The 19302-nt window shown below is 35.9% G+C and overlaps 1 protein-coding gene across 2 annotated transcripts; it reads right to left on the bottom strand.

Moving 5' to 3' along the window:
- Positions 1–9377: 9377 nt before the first annotated feature.
- dnaja3b (DnaJ heat shock protein family (Hsp40) member A3b) lies at positions 9378–15714 on the bottom strand. Of its 2 annotated transcripts, XM_058760723.1 has the most exons (12): positions 15331–15705; positions 14212–14345; positions 14045–14128; positions 12823–13026; positions 12589–12741; positions 12361–12508; positions 12223–12287; positions 11032–11160; positions 10830–10945; positions 10637–10734; positions 10376–10527; positions 9396–10100 (listed from the first exon to the last, which is right to left on the bottom strand). In XM_058760723.1, the coding sequence occupies exons 1-11, from the start codon at positions 15530–15532 to the stop codon at positions 10421–10423; spliced, it is 1440 nt and encodes a 479-aa protein (XP_058616706.1). In that variant the 5' UTR covers positions 15533–15705; the 3' UTR covers positions 9396–10100; positions 10376–10420. The 2 variants fall into 2 exon arrangements, with proteins under 2 accessions (XP_058616707.1, XP_058616706.1); XM_058760724.1 differs by lacking the exon at positions 10376–10527 and having other exon boundaries at positions 9378–10100; positions 15331–15714.
- Between the last annotated feature and the right edge of the window lie 3588 nt (positions 15715–19302).

The raw sequence follows: 19302 nt of genomic DNA, 5'->3' as shown, positions 1-19302 counted from the left end.
TATGTCGCCTAAAAATCGCCAATGAAAACGAATGACTTCTAGGCGCAGTGACGGTGTTAGTAAAACAGTAGCGCTCAAGCATGATGCCGTGCCAGCTGTAATCTCTTGCCAGATGTGCGCCTGCAAGCCAAAGCTACCCTGTCAACATCCCACCTCTTCGTCCTCTCATCTTCCTCTCACTGCAGCTGTCTTCTTCTCCTTCTCCCTCCATCTGCACCCTCTTTACCCGCCACCTTGCTGGCCTTCATTCACATTCCGTCTCTTTTTCCTTTGATATAATGCATCTGTTCTTGTACAAGACAAAAGTATTGGCTGATAATGGGACTTTTTAAGGACAAATCAGCTTTTTAGAACTGACTTTTTTGCATTTCCTGAAGAGAATACCAGTGCTTAGAGGGCAGTACACGTTTTTGCCAATGAAACTGTAGCTTCTGTGCCGCCTTTGCAAATATTATGACGATGTTATTGGAGATAATCCGAATGTATTCATTAGTTTGGAAGTGTAGTTTACGAAAATCTAAAATAGCAAGTCAAGGTCATTGCACACTGAGTCCGAAATTTTCGTCCGAAGTTTTTGCACGTTAAAAGATAAATATGACCTTACGTTGTGTCTATCACGTTTACACACTGCCTCCGAAACTTTCGTCCATCACAAAAAATTTGGATCAGGTTCGATTTTCTGTGTTTTCGCATCTGTAGCAAGCATTTTGAAAGAAAAGGATGCCGCATACGAAAAAAATTAAAAAACGCATATGAGAATTTCGGACTCAGTGTGCAAGAACCTTAAGAGTGAAATTTTCACAAAAAAAAAGAAAAAGAAAAAAAGCACAATGTTACAAATTCGGAATTCAGTAATAATTTTCCTTTTATGATATTAAATTGAATACCATTTTGGATAAATAAATGTAAAATTAAAGACTAAAAATGAAAAACAAATGCTACAAGTGAAAGTAAGCATGACAGCATTACTATGTGGTTTGCTATAGATTATGTTTGACAGTGGTATTAAATGAATATTCACATTTTTAGATTGACTTAGGGTACGTATACATGACAATGATGTACTAAAAACTGAAAAGTTTTTTTTCTTTGCGTCATTTTGACAATGTTTTCAACATTGTCAAAATGATCCTTGTTTACATGGAGCCACAAAAATGACTAAAAATGCTGTAATATTCATGCCAGGCCAGTAGTTGGCGATGTAACTCTGTAAACTATGCGCCTTCGCACATTTCTATCGACTGAACACATAATATGCGTACGCAGGACATCACCGTTTTCACAGATTCATCGTTTTTTTTGTCGTTTATATGGAGTCGATAACGATATCATTTTAAAAAACGTACACTTTTAAAACCATTTTCAAAAGTTAGGCCCCCAAAACACTGTTGTCATGTAAATAAATGGACAAAACGCATAAACGGGTTTCCATTTTTATTTGAAAACTTTGCAGTTTAAGTTAAAAACATTGCACTTTGCAATGTGCAATCTGGAGTCTTCCACACTAGTTGCCGAAATTAGTACCCAGTCTGCAGGTTTTGGGTAGTCGGAGTTGAAAAAGAAGAAAAAATAAGTGCAAGCACTGTAAATAGAAGGAGCTGCACTCAATACCCTTTGTGACGTCTGCTGTGGTTTGATTGGTTCATCCTTCGGGAGCCTTTGAGATATTAGGAGACAAATTTCTAATTCATTGCCTTTGGGCAAAGAGGAGCTTCACGAGGATGAACAAGCTTAAGATATGCCTTAGGTGTCTAAATCCTTTTTTTGGCAGGGCACATAGCCAAAATGTCTTAAGGCTACAAGGATTGTGCAACAGTGGAATGTTTTGAGATGGTGACGGTGGGGTTGGACTTGGCCTTTGAGCTCAGGGACTAATTTCTTTCCTGGGGCTACAAGTGAAGAGAAGGACCTGGTGGTCCTGGATAAAGGTTACCAAGTTAAAACACATCTGTATCAGCACAGTGAGACATGCTGACCTACAGCTGGAGGCTTTAGTGTAAGGAAGTCACTGACCTCAACATCAGAGGCACTAAAAACATTGGGGAGGACTTAGAAGAGGTGCTGGAGGCTCAATCACACAGGCCCCTGGCTTAACCCGGGACTATGAGAGTGCGGTAGGAATATGGTTGATAAATGTGAAGATGCCTCCAGGACAAGGAGGCTTAACCTGTAATCTAAACAGGGTGGGCCATGCATGCTTTGTTGGTCCTGGTGTTGAAAATAGCTTTTCCCAAACTAATGCATCATTAGATAACAGCACTTAGCCTGACCGGCTTGCTTTCAGTGGCTCAGATCGACCTACAGTAAGAGCTCAAAGACCAGATGGAGGGAGAATGTTACCACACACACTAATGCAGTGTTTCGCATTCTGTTTTCAAAGCGGGCTCATAATTGGTCTTAATTACATATTAAGCAAAAATAATACTTAAAAAAATAATTGAATTAACTGTTTTAGTTGAAAAAGTATTAAATGTAAATAAAATTTTAAAGGTAGTAATAATGATATTGCATTATATATATATTTTTTATTTTTAATTGTTAGTTTATTACTATTAATAATAGTAGTAATAGTAGTAGTATTTATAGCATTTGATTTTTTTCCCCATGAACATTTGGATAGCTATAACATTACTGTCAAAAGTGTTTTACATATAAAACTAACTATCTATCTATCTATCTATCTATCTTTTAGTTTTTTTTTTATTATTTGTTGTTATTACTATATCATTCATTTGATAAAATTAATAAAAAATAATATTACTTAATGACTAATTATTACAATAACCCCTTACAAAAAAATGTTTGTTTTTTGTTGTTGTTGTTTTTCAGCCAAAAACGGTCATATTTGAGTTTTTCATCTTTTGGGTTAGTTAGACATAAAATGGGGGCATTACCAAGATGGCTGCTGATTAAATTGCGTTGAAGAGACTGTTTAAACTGGTAACTTCTGAGTTTATGAATCATTTTTGTGAATCAGGCTACACTGGCCACCCTGTTTGTTTTCTTCTGCAAGCAGCCAGCAAAGTAATAAAAAGATGTTGTTTTACCCAGTTGTTTTAACTCATCACATTTCTTTGTGGCGCTGTACATTTAAAGCTGCATCAACACATGAATTCCTAGTACAGACCCATGCTGCTGCTCTCATTCAAACGGCTCCTTTCACACACACACGCTCTCATTCACATAAAATCCCATGCTGCTTTCATAAACACACCCAGCCGCACTCCTTGATCTCCATCTTCTGATATGTTTCAGTCATCAGTGCATGATTGTACTCAGGAGATCACAGCCATCTATTTTCTGTCTCCTACAGTTGAAGAATGATGTAATGGGTGCAGGTATTCTTTGAGAACAGAAGGGCGGCTGTGGAAACGTAGCCAGCTCAGGTTTTCCGTGCGAGGGCTCTGTCAAGCGGGAGTCCCCCTGCTTTTTCTCTGTGTGTGGGTGGTCTGGTCTGGGTCTCCTCAGGATATCGTCTGGTTTCAGACTCTCCCGCTCCTCCGACGTTAAGTGGCGAGGAGGGAACATGATTAAGTCCAGTTTGGGTTTTACCATGTAATGCTAAAACAGTCCTCGCTGGAAAAACGTTTGGCGAAACCGCAGAAAGCTGTGTTAAAAAAACATACACATCCTATTTTCCCATTTTAAAGCTTTGAACAATCAGCAGCGGGAGAGAAGGCTGCTTCTCAGCAGGGAATGGCAAGAATTCTCATGACTCAGAAAGAGAAAGGAAGCGAAAAACAGAGCAAAAACAAGAGGAACTGAACAAAAGGCCACGATGGGATGCCGCACGGAATGAGAGATGGCGAAAAGGTCGAGGTGAAGCGTTTCGCATGGCCAAGATCACATGCTATCATCTGTCATATTTCAAAGAGAACCGTCGTCCATCCCGTCCAGCTGCTCTGGGGTCAGTTACAGTTGGAGCTTAAACCATCCACATCCATTACTCCAAACGCAGACTAGTCAGGCTGTACAGGTGCATGCAGACACATGCTTGGACGTCCAGAGGGTGCGACGGATTCAAGCGGTGTTGGGTGTGTTGGTTCGCGCACTCTCTTTAGCAGATGAGTTGATGAGAAGGTCTGTATTATATCACTGTTCTGCTTGGATGGCTCCAGGGCAGGGCTGGTACTGCTGTCTCCTCCATCTCCCGCTCTGTGTTTAGGCTGATGTTTATGGCAGCCCACTGACCCAGCGGCTCCACGCACAGACCCTCGCATACTTACCCATGTCTCCACCCGGTAATCCAGCTCACCTGAGCTATGCAGGCCATAAGACTCTCCAAATGCCTGCAGGCCGCTAAAGCACTCACCAAATGGTCCTTATTAAAATTCTGTAGTATTCTAAACAAATATATTAAGAATAAACACTAAAAAGTAAAGTCATTCATTTTTTTTTTTTTTATACAATGTAGGAATGTAGGCTTTACAACATTATAAAGTAATATATGAAAATTAATAATCATTTTGAGATTTGCTGAAGGTTGCATTGTTACAATGTTATTAGAGTTTTTAAAGATCCACTTTAATTGAGCGTTTGATGACAGAAAAGGGGAAATTAACATGAACAATCAAATATTTCAATATTTATTAGCCAATATTTAATCCAATATTTATTAGCCAATATTTATTAGCCAATATTTAATCCAATATTTATTAGCCAATATTTGTTTTATCATTTAGGGTTTTTTCAAATCTAAACAAACTGTTTTTGTGAAACGTTTAGCTGTAAAAGTGTGTTTATACTAACTTTTTTTTGGCATTTTGTTTGATAGTCAGGGTAGCGCCATATTTCATTTTTGACAGGAATGAAAGTGAGGCTGTGAGGGAAGTACAGAGTCTCTCAATGGATTGTACTGTCGTTTTACAACGATTGTTGAGCTGACAAAACATCTTTTCAGGGGAAAAACCCTTTCTGTAGAAAAATGACGAGTTGTGACAATTACAGGACCTTTATACAGTGTGTGCCATTGTAAAGACTGCACGGGTCATTGGACATTGAGTCCGAAATTTTCGTCCGAAATTTTTGCACGTTAAAAAATAAATACGACCTCACGTTGTGTCAATCACGTTTACACACTGCCTCCGAAACTTTCGTCCGTCATAAAAAAATTCGGATAAGGTTCGATTTTCGCATCTGTAGCATGGATTTTGACAGGAAAGGATGACGAATGCGAAAAACTGAAAACACACGCGAAACTTTCGGACTCAGTGTGCAATGACCTTAAGTCTGTAATTAAATTCAATATTGGTGTCTAACCTGACAAAGTATTCAAGTGTCCAAATACTTTTTAGGGCCACTGTACTACTTTAATCTGCTTTTACAAGACTTGCGTATATTTATCTTGGAGTATGATGGATTGGGGGCAGAACAAACCAAATTTTGTCTTGATTCTGGAAATTTTTTATTACCCCACACCCCCCTAGTCAGTCGGTGGGAATGGTGGCAATCCAGTAATTTGTTGCCTTGATCAGAGCTTTGCAGTTCCTGTGGAAAGCCTGCCATTAAGCAGGGGAGAGATATATATCAGTCTAGAGAAGTGTGTGTATTGAGAGCAGCGCTACACAGGGCTCTGGCCCAGGAGGAACCACTCTATTGCCCTCCACCCACTTCACGTTACACACACACTTAAAGTAATCAGAGCTCACTACTGTACTTTATGTTCCTCAGTCAGCCACACAAAGGAGCCCTTCTCCCCTTTGCTGCCCCGCCAGAAGAGAGCCGCCAACCACAGTCTGAACGTCCACTTCAATACCTGTTTCCATCTCAATGGAAGCAAACTATCAAATACCCAACCAGAAACTGCCTTGAAGTGAAAAGGTTTGACCATTATGTGGGAACACTTTACTGGAAGCCTGCATTAAGCATCTGATAAACAGCATTTTGACTGTTATTTTGACTGTTCTTGAGTATGTTCAGCATCCGCCATGTTGAGCTGCCATGTGACCTACAACATCAGCCGTGTTGCTGTTTTCTGGGTCAGTGCTCAATTTTTGTCGTATCCATTAATTTGTTTTAAAAAACACATTAAAAAAGCAATTCATGACTTGAATACATTTCTTGATGAGCATCAAGAAAAAAAATTAATTGTAACTTTTTAGGGTTGCAACTTTTTCTTTTCCTTCAATTCTGAGAAAAAAAAGTCTGACTCGCAAGATACATACTCTTGCAATACAGAATTATGAGATATAAACATGCAATTGAGAAAAAAATAAAGTGAGAATCATGAGATAAAAATGTGCAATTACCTTTTTTATTTTTGGAAACAAACAAAAAACAGAAGTAGAAGATATAAACTCACAATTCCGAGATAAAAAGTCTCAATTACCTTTTTTTAATTAAATAATTAATTTATATTACGCAACATAAATAGGCTTTCTGATATCACAATGAAAAACATCATTGAAATAATGATATTATTAAAAGAAAAAGAAAAATATTTTATTATTATTTTTACACAAAATGAGCCGTGAAGCAGTTTTATTGAAATTGATATTTTTCATATTTCATAATATATGAATATAATTTTAATAAATTACACTTTTTTTTAATACATAATTTTACTTGATTTCTATGAAATAGAAATGATCAAAATATATTAAATATATATTTTACTTTTTTTGTTTGTTTTAAATAATGGTGTACATTTAAATGTATTATAGATGCTGTTGTATACAAATATATATTTTAAGAATTCATTTTTGGAGTCATTCAAGAGATCATGAATGCAATATTTTTTATACAGCATATGCATTCTTACAGGTTCATAACTAGTACTGTGATACCAATTATATTGCATATGTTTGCTCATAGTTCTCTGTATATGGACTTGTAGTTCACCCTTGTTTGACCTGTCTATGTAATCTTACAGCTCCTGCCTGAGGCGCATATACAAGCAGCAGTAGTGTGTAAGTGTCTTCAGACCATTTTAACTGCATGTCTGTGTGTAGAATGACCTACAGGTTTATACATTACCCATTCATTCAGTAGGGCTGCCTATTGACTTAAGAGTTTAAGGGTTTTGCTTTAAGGCAGGTCAGTTTGTGTGTGTTGTACATTATTTACTTTTGTAGTTTGCTTCTCTTTGACTTTGTAAAGACCCTGTGACGAGTGATAGACTTTGAGTATCCAAGGAGCAGCGCAGAACAAACAAAGCCCCGGATTGACATTCCTCCATACGCAGTCTCTTTCTGGGATTCCTCTGGGCAAAGCTACTGTGTATTGGAGTGTCAGTTGAGTATGTGGAGCCAGTGTCTGTTCTTAGGAGTCTCTGTACATTGACGTTGCTGTGATGGTGCTCCTGTTTTGGAGACCAGATTGAGATGCATTTATACAACTCCAGATTCCACTTACTTCTCATCCTCAAAGTCCAGAGACTGTCTCCCAGTCAAAACAACAAATCATGGATTTGACGCCGCTGTGGTTCAAAGTCACTTGGAAGGCGACTTTGTATTGCTTAATAGTTTTATTTGTCCTGACTGTGGACACTCTTTAAGGATTGTTTATAAACATATATTTAGTAACAGGCGGACTGGCCATCTGGACGTTCTGGAGAAGTCGGCCTGGCTGGTTCATCATCAAAGAAAAAGTGTCAAATTAAGTCAACGGTCGACAAAAGGGGGCGCTAATGCGATCTATTTTTGCTTATAATAAACCGACAATGCGAAGGAGAGAGGGCTCGTGATGGCAAGCAAAAAACGTGAAGATAACCCTGCTGAAAAAACAAAACAATAGAAGCCTGCCCAAAACACAATAGAAAATGTAATGGTTTTAATGGTTATAATGGGAATTGTATTGGTTTTAATGGAAACTATAATGGTGTCTACTGGTATGTGATGGATTCTATTGGTGGGATGTTAAATCCTATTGGAAAAATGCCCAAAACACACTACAAAAGGAATTTTTTAATGGTTTTAATGGAAAAAGCTAATGGTTCATAATGATATTTTAATGTAAACCATTGGAATTTCTGTGATTGTTTCTATTGTTTTGTTTTTTTAGCAGGGAAAGGCGGTTGGGAGAAGCTAAAAAAAAAAAAAAAAAAAAAAAAACGAACAGTGACATCAAATTACCTTTGCCCGTCTGTCTTGCTCTAGAGCACATAGCCTATAGCACTAGTAAAATCCCAGGACACCCCTAGTCCGAGCGTCAATTGTCTGGCATGAATATTCCATTAATTCATAAAGAGACAGCAGCGATTCTACAACAGGTTACACTTGAGAGATATTGAGTTAGTAAATAGAGTAAATGAAGTAGACTATAAGGTGATTGCTCTGATTAACACACACACACACACAGACATATGAATACTCAAATTGAAGAATTCTGTAGTTTCAGGTTTCTAGATTTTATGTTTTGTCATAGATTATACATTTTTGCTTTCTGCTCTTTTTATGTAGATTTCAAGGATTTAAGTGCATATAATAATACATTCATTTCAATCCCCTGCTGAAAAAACAACAACAACAATAGAAACCATCAATAGAATTTGTAATGGTTTTACTATATTATAATAAAAATTGTATTGGTTTTAATGGAAGTTGTAATGGACCCTATTGGTCTCTACTGGTAATTGGTTGCCTATTATTGTTGTTAAATATTATTATTGTTAAAACCACTAAATCCTGATGGAAAATGTCCCAAAACACTTTTTAATGATTAAAAGTTGATGGTTTGTAATGGCATTTGTAGTGGAAACCATTAGAATTTCTGTGATGGTTTCTATTGTTTTTTTCAGCAGGGTCACCACGAGTTTTGTGATGTTATTTGCCATAAATGCTATACATTGATTGCTGTAATTGTGAGATTGTAGAGGCTGTTTGTAGTTGTGGTGGGCCTATTTGGGAGAAAATCCAGGGCCGTTTTTTACCCCTAGTCCATCCCTGTTTAGTAATGTGCAAACTTAAGTCACCATATTTTTCAAGTAAAACTGCTAGGGACATGAGGGGGAAAAAAACATGGTGGACATCAACATCCATGACAGCACAGAGGTTGTGGGTCTTAATTTGGACAGACTGAGATATTAACCAAGACAGAACTAAGTGTAAGTGTAGGAAGTCTAATGTCAGATAATATTATGTGCCAAGTGCTTAAATAATGTTTATGTTTACTCAGACTGTCCCGTTCTCTCTTCACAGAAGTGCAGTCTTTAATTATCAAAGAAAGGCCTCCACCTAGTGGAGTGAAAGGACAGTGCTTTTCGTCGTTGAAACAAGGAAGTATATTTTATATGTATGTATTCTAGAGTCGTTTTGATCAAAAACGAGGTGTTGTCCGATACTGATCCTGTCAGAAAGTGTTTGTGCAAGGGGTATGCTCGCGCGCCTCTTTTTTGGTGCCAATTAATTTTCATTGTTTATTTACTTTGCGTAGATTGCTTTTTGAACGAAATTAATTTCATGAAAAAAACCCTAAAAAAATAGAGCAGACAGCTGTTATGTTTGGTTTAAAAACAGACTGAATCAAAGAGACTTATTTTTGAGGCAAATGTATTTAAACACAATTTTTTTTTAGTCACAGCTAAAGCAATGCTCTTTAACCTTGACTATTCTAACGATAAATCATGGTCTTTCCCACTTTATTAGTGTTATCTGTTTTTATTTTATGTAGGCCTACTAGATTTCATTTTCCAGTAAAATCAGACAGATGATACAGTTAAAAAGACAGTAAAACAAATGTATTCGAGGACTACAAATTTTATTTATCATGTAGTCACAACTGAAGGGTTGTTAGCAATGCTTATTAGCCTGGACTATGTTAACAATAAATCATAGCCTTTCATGTTAATCCTAACAAACAGAAATGTAATAAAATTACAAAAATTATAGATTATAACCATTTATTCAGACATTCCCCATTAAAACATTATATACCAAACAGCACTGTTTAAACATGTCATCCTCAGGCTGAGAATTGGTGGAGCTTCTGAAAGCTTTGCTTTTAATCCATGATTTTAAAGGATCAAAATTAGTTGAATGCTGATGTGCCTCAGCAATTAATCTGTAGGAGCATTATGGAGATGGTGTGGAGTGATTGGAGATGTCCTCTGCTGGGTGAGTGCGCTTCTTTCTTGTACTCCTTTCATACTTCTTGTTTTTGGCCTAGAAGTAGAATAGAAACACAAGATTGTTTACCTGGATAAAACAACTCATTGATGCTGTACATTTTCAAGCCTGAATATTCTTAATTTGACTCATGCATCAAAAGCAGCTTGTGATTGTCTAAAAACAAAACAAAAAAAACAAAACACTGAGGTTCCAATGTTCACCTATTCTCAAAACTTGCAGTAAGACAATTTATATGTGCAGTGTTTCATTCCTGGACTTTAAATATTGAATATACAAAACTAGAGCTTGAAATTCCAGTTCATACACACCAAGTCTACACTAAAACATCACAAGACTACTGGCTTCCATGATCTTCAGGTGAATATCTTCTTCAGTTGGGAGAAAAATCCCCCTTCCTCTTTCTCTGGCTCTTCCTCTCTGCTCTGCCCTGACTCTGAGGTCTGTCCGGCCTGAGAACTACCTGAATAAAAACACATTTAGCAAAACAGCTGAAGGAAATGAAGTCTGAGGTAAGTGATAACTTCCCTTTTATGTTATCTTTGTGTGCATGAGGGTGTGTGTTGATTTACCTTTGGCTGGTCTGGTTACTCCAGTAACAGTTCCTTCCACATCCATCTCATCCTCTGCATAACTTAAGAGCAGCATTCTCTGCCTGTTTGTCAGTTTCCTGTAGATGATCCATGAGATTCATTAGACAAACACAAACTGGATGTCCATATGTGTGTGTGTGTGTGTGTGTGTGTGTGTGTGAATGCCTCTTACTTAGGAATTTTGATTTTGATATATACATAATGATCTCCATAGCCGAAGCTATTCACTCGTGGGATGCCTTTTCCTGCCAGTCTGATCTTGTGGTCTGTCTGAATGCCTGGAGGAATCTGCAAGAAACACATTTCCTTTTAGTCACATTATACTGTGCCAAGGCACAATTAAATGAACAATAAAAGTCCTTTTATTTTCTAACCACAATGTCGATGGTGCTGTACAGGCCCTGTGCTCTGGCTGTTCCTCCTAGTATCGCCTGTGCTACTGAAATCATCACATCAGAATGGATATCAGCGCCATCACGACGAAACACTGGACTCCTCTGGACCTGCAACAAAGTGATTTACACACATATGTAAGTTGGAATTAAATAATATAGACAACTAGCAATTTAATAGGATAATGAATAAATGTAGAGAAAATGAACTCTTAGTATTAAACTTAGCAGTGTGTCAAATCAAATCAAAATATAAAATCAAAATCAAATAATACTACTAATAATAATAAAACATACAAGCTAGTAATAAAAGGCAGTGTGAATTTAGAAACAAACAATTTAATAAATAGGGATGAATTACAAGAATAACATTAAACAAGTGTTATTAAAAGGTACAGTACAAGAAAAACGACTAACACAAAAAACTAAAAGTAATAAAAAATAAAATGGGGGAAAAAAATAGTGTTAATTAAAACCAGGTTATAAAAAATAAAATATAAAAGGCAGTGAAAAATGAGAAAATAATTAGCAAATTAAAAAAATGTATTGTTTAATATTTTCTTTGTAAACTGTTTTTAAAGTGATAGTAAAAGTAAATAACAGTAGGCAGAGTAAAATGTAAAATCAAGTAAAGATAAAAAAAAAGCAGTGTAAAATTAGAAAATAATAATCAGCGAATTTAATAAACAGGAATAAATGATAAGAAATTAATATAAAAAAAACTACAGTGTAAAATTAGAAATTAACATAAAATAGGAATAAATGATCAGGATAACATTAATTAAAACAACAGTTACTAAAAGGGACAGTAAACATGAAAAATGCACTAAATATGCCCAAATTTATCATAATATGGCCCCAAAAAATAAGTGTACTTAAATTAAAAATGTTACATATCAACTTATCAAAAAGCTGTTGTTTTAAATAAACCATTTTATTGAAAGCTATTGTAATAGGAATAATCCAAGGAAAACATATGATGAAACCCTTTTTTTTTTTACATTTTAAATTCATAAAACTTTCAGATATGCTGTTCAAAATGAAAACAAATAGAAATCGATACTTTTCTTAGTGGAACATGTCCATAGTTCATGTGTGATATAAGGTGTCTGAATATTTTAGGGATTTCTTTTTTTTGGGCATGAGGGGTTCTATCTGGAAAGCAACACTCACCCTGAATGTGATGTAAATGTATTTCTTCCCGACTGGCACCTTAACTGTCTGCCCGTCTTCTATACCTGTAACACAATGACAGCAGACAGTCAGTACCCCATACATTCACCTCAGTTCACTATGAATACAGTCACACACCTGCAGGCACAGGTACCATGACGGTCTGTTTCTGTTTGGTTTGTCCAGATGCTCTGCACATGATGCAAGGAGTGATGATGATAGAGCCCCGCCCACTGCACCGCCTACACGTGGAGCGCATCATAAACGGACCGGTGCTTATAGACTCCTGCATAAAAGAGTAAATTATGCAAAAAAATGCGAAGACAATAAATGTAGTTGCTAATACCATTGCTATAGCGTCCTCACCATGCCAGTTCCATTGCAGTAGTGACAATGTGACACTTTAGTTCCCGGCTCGTGACCTTTTCCGTCACAGCGTGGGCAGGCGTCATCTATGTTGACTGTTATCTCCTTATTCACGCCTTTAGCAGCCTGCATGAACGTCAGCTCCATCACAAACTACAGAGAGAGAGGGTTCAGATTGTGGGCTTTATTGAAGAACAAACTCAAACGTGGGATAGTTGTCACTGTGTGTCTCACTTCAGGTGCCTGTTCAAACATGGAGTTGAGGTCGCCGAAGCCACGCCCCTCAGCGAACTCTCCAAAGATCTTCCTGAACAGCTCTTCTGGGTCCACGGTGGCCCCGCCTCTCCAGTACTGCTGCTGCTGCCCCGCCCCACTCGCACCCGGACCGGCAGAACCGTAAGTGTCATACTGCTTCCTCTTCAGCTCATCACTGAGGGTCTATTCATACAGAACGGCATAAACACCTTATTAAAACCCTAAAATATTCAGCTCATACATATTTCACATTCAAAAACATTTTTTTCTTTCAAATAAATAAATAAATAAAAATGATGATAATAATAATAATTAAGTATTTTATAAACAAACAAACAAACAATCAACTATATATACACACTACCATTAAAAAGTTTGGGTTCAGTACATATTTTTAAAATTAATCATTTTATTGAGCAAGGATGCATTAAATTGATTAAAAGTATCTTTAAAGACATAATGCTACATAAGCTTTCCGTTTTAAATAAATGCTGTTCTTTTGAACTTTTTATTGATACAAATATTTAAAAAAAAAAAAATTAATGGTACATGGTTTCCACAAAAATATGTTTTTAATAATAATAATAATAATAATAATAACAACAATAAATGATTCTTGAGCAGCAAATCAGCATATTAGAATGATTTCTGAAGGATCATGTGACACTGAAGACTGAAGTAATGATGCTGAAAATTCAGCTTTTCATCACAGGAATATTGTGCATTTTAAATATTTTAAGTAGAAACAGTTGTATTGCAATAATATCTCACAAAATTACTGAATTTTGAGCAAATAAATGCAGCACTGATAAAAAGACTTCAAAAACCATACAAACCCAAAACTTTTGAATGATTCAATAAATATTAAATATAGATAGTTATATGTATTGTATTACATTTTACATAAAGCCAATTTTTTTTAAACAATAATGTTAGCAATAAATATACAACCAAAACTAAGAGCATGTAAAAATATTTTACAATTTTAATATTTAAATTTTATTTTCAATGCTTTCACTTTGTAATGATGTGCTTAATAACTGTCATGAAAATTCTGTCACAATAGGAAAAAATAATGGTACTAAAAATAAGCTTAATTAAAAAAAAAAAATACAAAAAAAACAACAATTTGGGGTAAAATTAAACCAGAGAAAAGTAATTCAAGACATTTAGAGTAAAAATGAATGTTAATGTTCCTTACCTCATAGGCTTCTGCCAGCTTGGCAAACTTCTCTTTTGCATCGGGGTCATCCGGGTTGGTGTCTGGATGGTATTTCTTGGCCAACTGAGTGAAAATACTCCCAGTGTTAAACTCCCAGTGAACCATCTTTAACAAATATGAAACGTATGTAACGTGAGTTGTCAAACCTGGTAGTAGGCTTTCTTAATGTCTTTCTGAGAGGCAGTCCGAGGAACCCCCAAAACATCATAGAAGTCCTGCTGATGGCACCCAGGAGTCGTGTGGAAGAAATGAGAGCTGAAAACACTGTGGCTTCTCAACACTGAAAAATACAAACACACAATCAACATTAACGTAGGGCAACTATTTCCTAAAATAACTGTATTAGTTGTTGCAGAATAGTAGATAAAATGTCAGTCAGCGGAGATTTTTCAGCGATTCTTTCTGCAGTTTACATCAGTACACCAGTAGGTGGTGACAGGTGTATTAGTGATCCTGATTTCTGAAACATTTGAGTTGGACTTGCGTCTAACTATACTAATTACTAGTTTCAGATGGCTCCGAGAACATTAATGAGCATTCACATAAAGTTTGCAAATAGAATATTCACATAACCTAGAAAAAACTTATTTATTTATTTATTTTTTTAACATTAAAAAAACAAACAAACAAACAAACAAAAAACTAGATGTTTTGAGCGTTCAGAGAATGTTCATGAATTATGTTTTCATAACCTAAACAAAACATCAGCAAAACACTAAACATATTTCTTTGTTAGATGGAACGCTAGTATGTGGTTCAGAATTCATTCAGGAATGGAGCGAGTCTTTATGATCGAATCATCGAATCGTTCACTCAGTCAATTTGTTCAAAACCACTGATTCATTTAGTGACAGTTGTACTTCTCGGAGGCGCGCAGTGAGTTTGTTTGGAAATATTTTCTTTGGCGGCGCAAAAACAGACATATTGTACCTAAAAGGTAAGTTACTCAACATGAACCTATTATTTAGCTAATATCACACGTTTAGCCTTCCTGTAAATTCATGTGTGCCTACACACCAAGTTACCCACATTTACGACAGTGACAATAACTATATTTTTACCATGGTACAAAGGACACTACTAATTTTGGCAATAATGTAAGTCAGTTGCATCATCTCTTTCAGCCTCTCTAATACCACTGACATATGTGGGCAAATACGTCCACAGCATTGTGATATGTAAGACTTGATGTACTAATGCAACACAATAAGCTTGTTCTATTAACAGAGTTCACAGTAACTACTTTGATCACATAACCAGCTCACCTGGTACCCTGTTCAATGTCACACCTCCTCTGTGCCTCCAGCAGCTTAAAGTACCCTCCTTCACATAACTGCGAATCCAGCATATCCTCAGAGCTGCAGGATCTCCGTGTCTAGAGGTCTTTATAAGCGCACAGGTGCTGCGAAGTCCAGGTAAACCGCTTGACAGCCAGCGTGCAGTACAGCGAGCACTGGAGGCTGCCATGTTTACATCGCTCTATGGGCTGCACTGCGCACGCGCGAGAAGTGGGGTTTTATTTACACCTGCTTTGCGGCTTTTCGCCACTAGATGGCGCGACATGAACACAGTTTGAGGAGTCATCGCAGACGACAAAAGTTTGACATTTTGTATGTAGCTCGGCATAAAATGCGAACACTATATGTGACCCTGGACGACAAAACCAGTCTTAAGTGTCAATTTTTCGAAATTGAGATTTATACATAATCTGAAAGAATAACTGAATAAATAAGCTTTCCATTGATGTATGGCTTGTTATGATAGGACAATATTTGGCCGAGATGCAACTATTTGAAAATCTGGAATCTGAGGGTGCAAAAAAAATCTAAATATTGAGAAAATAGCCTTTAAAGTTGTCCAAATGAAGTCCTTAGCAATGCATATTACTAATCAAAAATTAATGATTTTTGGCATAAAAGAAAAATCGATAATTTTGACCCATACAATGTATTTTTGGCTATTGCTACAAATATACCCCAGCGACTTAAGACTGGTTTTGTGGTCCAGGGTCACATATTAACTCTATAAATCCTACTGTGTCATAATTTAATAGGCTACACACAATTCTAAAGCCTCTAAAATATTAACATGATTAAAATTTAGCTGAAAATCTGTTGCACACAATTTACTACATGCCTTCTCTAGTCTGATTGATAGTTGACACCTTTTTAACAAGTTAAAGGCCATTTAGTAGCTATACTTATATAAAAAAAAAACTTAACTCAAGTAGTGATATAACATATTACTTATGTTGTAAGTAATATTTCAAGATGAACACTGAACTGCAAGCAACTTAGGTTTATTATAATAATAATTATAATAATAAATAAAATAAAATCAAACAAACTAAGCATTAAAATATAAGTATACTAATACTAAGACTTATTATTTAAAGATATAGAGTGACAATTGATATTTATATGCATTTTATGTAAGTAGTCTGCTGTACGATTAAGATCTCACTGATTTACATTACAAGCTAACAAGAATTTAGTCTTACTTTTGGCCATATAAATAAGCATCTTCACAAGAAAAAAACAAACAAAAAAATCACATATTTTTGCTTAGTTTAGGCCTCTGAATAAAATTGAGGTGTTTTTTTCCTCATGGAGTATGGCTTCATATTCTCCTATATAATGCCATAATGTATAAATATGAAACTCAAAAAATCTAACTTATTTTTGATGTATAAAGGTTCAGTAAAATATTCCATTAAAAATATGACAATTGTTTCATATATCAGGCTTTACAGGGTTAAAATAAATAAATATAAATATTACAGCACATGCAAACCCCTTTTTATAGCCACAAGGAGGATCTATATATAAAGATTTACAATATATGTCATCGTGTGCAATTTAAACTCATCATGTAATATAATCTGAGAATCTAAACTACTAATTTTCCTTGAGCAGAGATAGAGCCAAGACTGGACCCCTTGAGGCCCAGACCAAGACCATCGAGATCTCTCAAGATAGGTATGATCTTAACAGTAATGACTTTATTTGTCTTTAAGTATTTCCACATTTCATTCCCGCTGGACAGATTGGGAAACTGTTGCCATAAGGGGTACAGTCAAGAGTTAAACTAGCATTTTAACAGTCCTGAGGTTTCTTGAGGAGGGAAAATGATATTTTGAACAACATATACTGTACTCCTAAAACGCCACAATTTCCACAAGTCGTATAAGTGTGGTCTAACCCTGGCTCTCTTTAATACGGAGCCGTGCGGTGATGCCGGCCTGTGGCGACTGGGGTTTGGGCGACACCGAGACCCCCTGGTCATGATGTCATAATGACTGTGGCTGATGTCATGATGAGGCTGGTTGCTGGTTGGACGCAGAGGCTTGTGTGTGTGGTGAGTTTAACCGCTTGTCTCTCATGCCACCTCCGCAGGCACTAACACGCCTGTTTCTGTGTGAGAAACGGATGTTTTATTTGAAATAGAGAATAAAGCGTCTCTGTTTGCCTCTGGGAACCCCGAAAGAGATGTTTTTTTAAAGTATGGAAACTCCACTGAGATAACTGTGTATGTTAAATCCATGTACACAATCTCTTTGAGTGGGCAGAGGTTCAGATCCAGCCATAGTACGTCTCATCCTTCTCTTTTGACGTACAGTAAAAGATGACAATCCCTACTCACCCTCAGTATTACAAACACGGCTAACATCTGTGTTGAATTAAGAAAATCCCAGTGCTGTAAGGCTCTCAACTGCTTTCAGTTGTTCCCCTTTGCTCTTTCACACACGTAGACACTCGTTCCTTCACTTACTGTTGCACACATGCGTGAGATAGACATGGCAATGAATTGCTAACGTTGCTAAAGTAATAGCACACTGTTGTGAAAAGGAAGTGCTTAATTGTATTCAATGTGCATTTGTATTGTACTTCAAACATTAAAAGTATTTTTTTTTTTTTAAACTGTACTTAATAAATAAAAGGACACTAAATGTACTTAAAGAGAGCACATACACTTTCATGACTGTATTTCTTAACACAAGTACACTTTTAACACTGTAGTGATGTAAAATTAAAGCTTAAAGCATATTTTAAATCATTGTTTTAAGAATAGTTTGTGACATCCGCTTGTTCCGATGTGTTGCTAATTACATTTAAAGTACTTAATTATCATTTTAACTGTAGGGTGTTACTCAAAGTTAATATATTTTAAATGTACTAAACTGCATGAAATGTGAAAATACAAATACATTTTAAAAGCTTTCAAATAAAAATGACTTTAAAATATATTAGTTTAATGCTAATCAGTACATTCAACAGTTCACATTAACCATATTTCAAAGACAACAGTTATTATGATATGTGACCCTGGACCACAAAACCAGTCTTAAGTCGCTGGGGTATATTTGTAGCAATAGCCAAAAATACATTGTACGGGTCAAAATGATAAATTTTTCTTTTATGCCAAAAATCATTAGGATATTAAGTAAAGATCATGTTCCATGAAGATATTTTGTAAATTTCTTACCGTAAATGTATCAAAACTTAATTTTTGATTAGTAATATGCATTGCTAATAACTTAATTTGGACAACTTTAAAGGCGGTTTTCTCAATATTTAGATTTTTTTGCACCCTCAGATTCCAGATTTTCAAATAGTTGTATCTCAGCCGAATATTGTCAGATCCTAACAAACCATACATCAATGGAAAGCCTATTCATCCAGCATAAATCATCATAAATCTAAATTTCGAAAAATTGACACTTAAGACTGGTTTTGTGGTCCAGGGTCACATATTACATGTAAGTCCTATGCTTAAGCGGGTCAAAAAGCACACTAAAGTACAGCAACTGGCATTTAATATACATTTCATCTATAAAACATTTTAATTTTATGGCGGTTAATATGCAATTAAGTATCTGAAAACATTACATTCAGTTCTCACTTATATTGTTTTAGAGTATATCATTTCCTTAATAAATAAACTTTTTTCTCTCCACAAGTAGTTTTTACACGTTTCTAATGAAAATGTGAGTGGTGGCTTTGAATGGTTTCTAGAAATCGATGGCTATTTGGTCCAAAATATTTTTCGCCTGTTTCTTCATCCACTTTGCCTGAGCATTTAGAAAAGCAATAGCACAGTAAACTCCTCAACAAGCTGCACAATTTACGTTATATTTCATGTACGTAACACAAATAATGCGAGATATGTTCAATTCTTTTTGTTCAAATATCTGACTCGTACTAGGGAATGACTGTGTTAGCAACCATGAATAACAG

Source organism: Onychostoma macrolepis, chromosome 22 (genome assembly GCF_012432095.1).
Source record: "Onychostoma macrolepis isolate SWU-2019 chromosome 22, ASM1243209v1, whole genome shotgun sequence".
In the NCBI taxonomy this organism is placed as follows: Eukaryota; Metazoa; Chordata; class Actinopteri; order Cypriniformes; family Cyprinidae; genus Onychostoma; species Onychostoma macrolepis.
Note: the sequence above shows the minus strand (reverse complement) of the source record. Positions and strands in the feature narration are given on the sequence as shown.

Coding starts and splice junctions, on each gene's coding strand:
- dnaja3b (XM_058760723.1), bottom strand. CDS start 15,532: ATGGCAGCCTCCAGTGCTCGCTGTACTGCACGCTGGCTGTCAAGCGGT. Junction 12,509..12,588: donor ACTGCAATGGAACTGGCATG/GTGAGGACGCTA, acceptor TCTTTTATGCAG/GAGTCTATAAGCACCGGTCC. Junction 12,288..12,360: donor CATGGTACCTGTGCCTGCAG/GTGTGTGACTGT, acceptor ATTGTGTTACAG/GTATAGAAGACGGGCAGACA.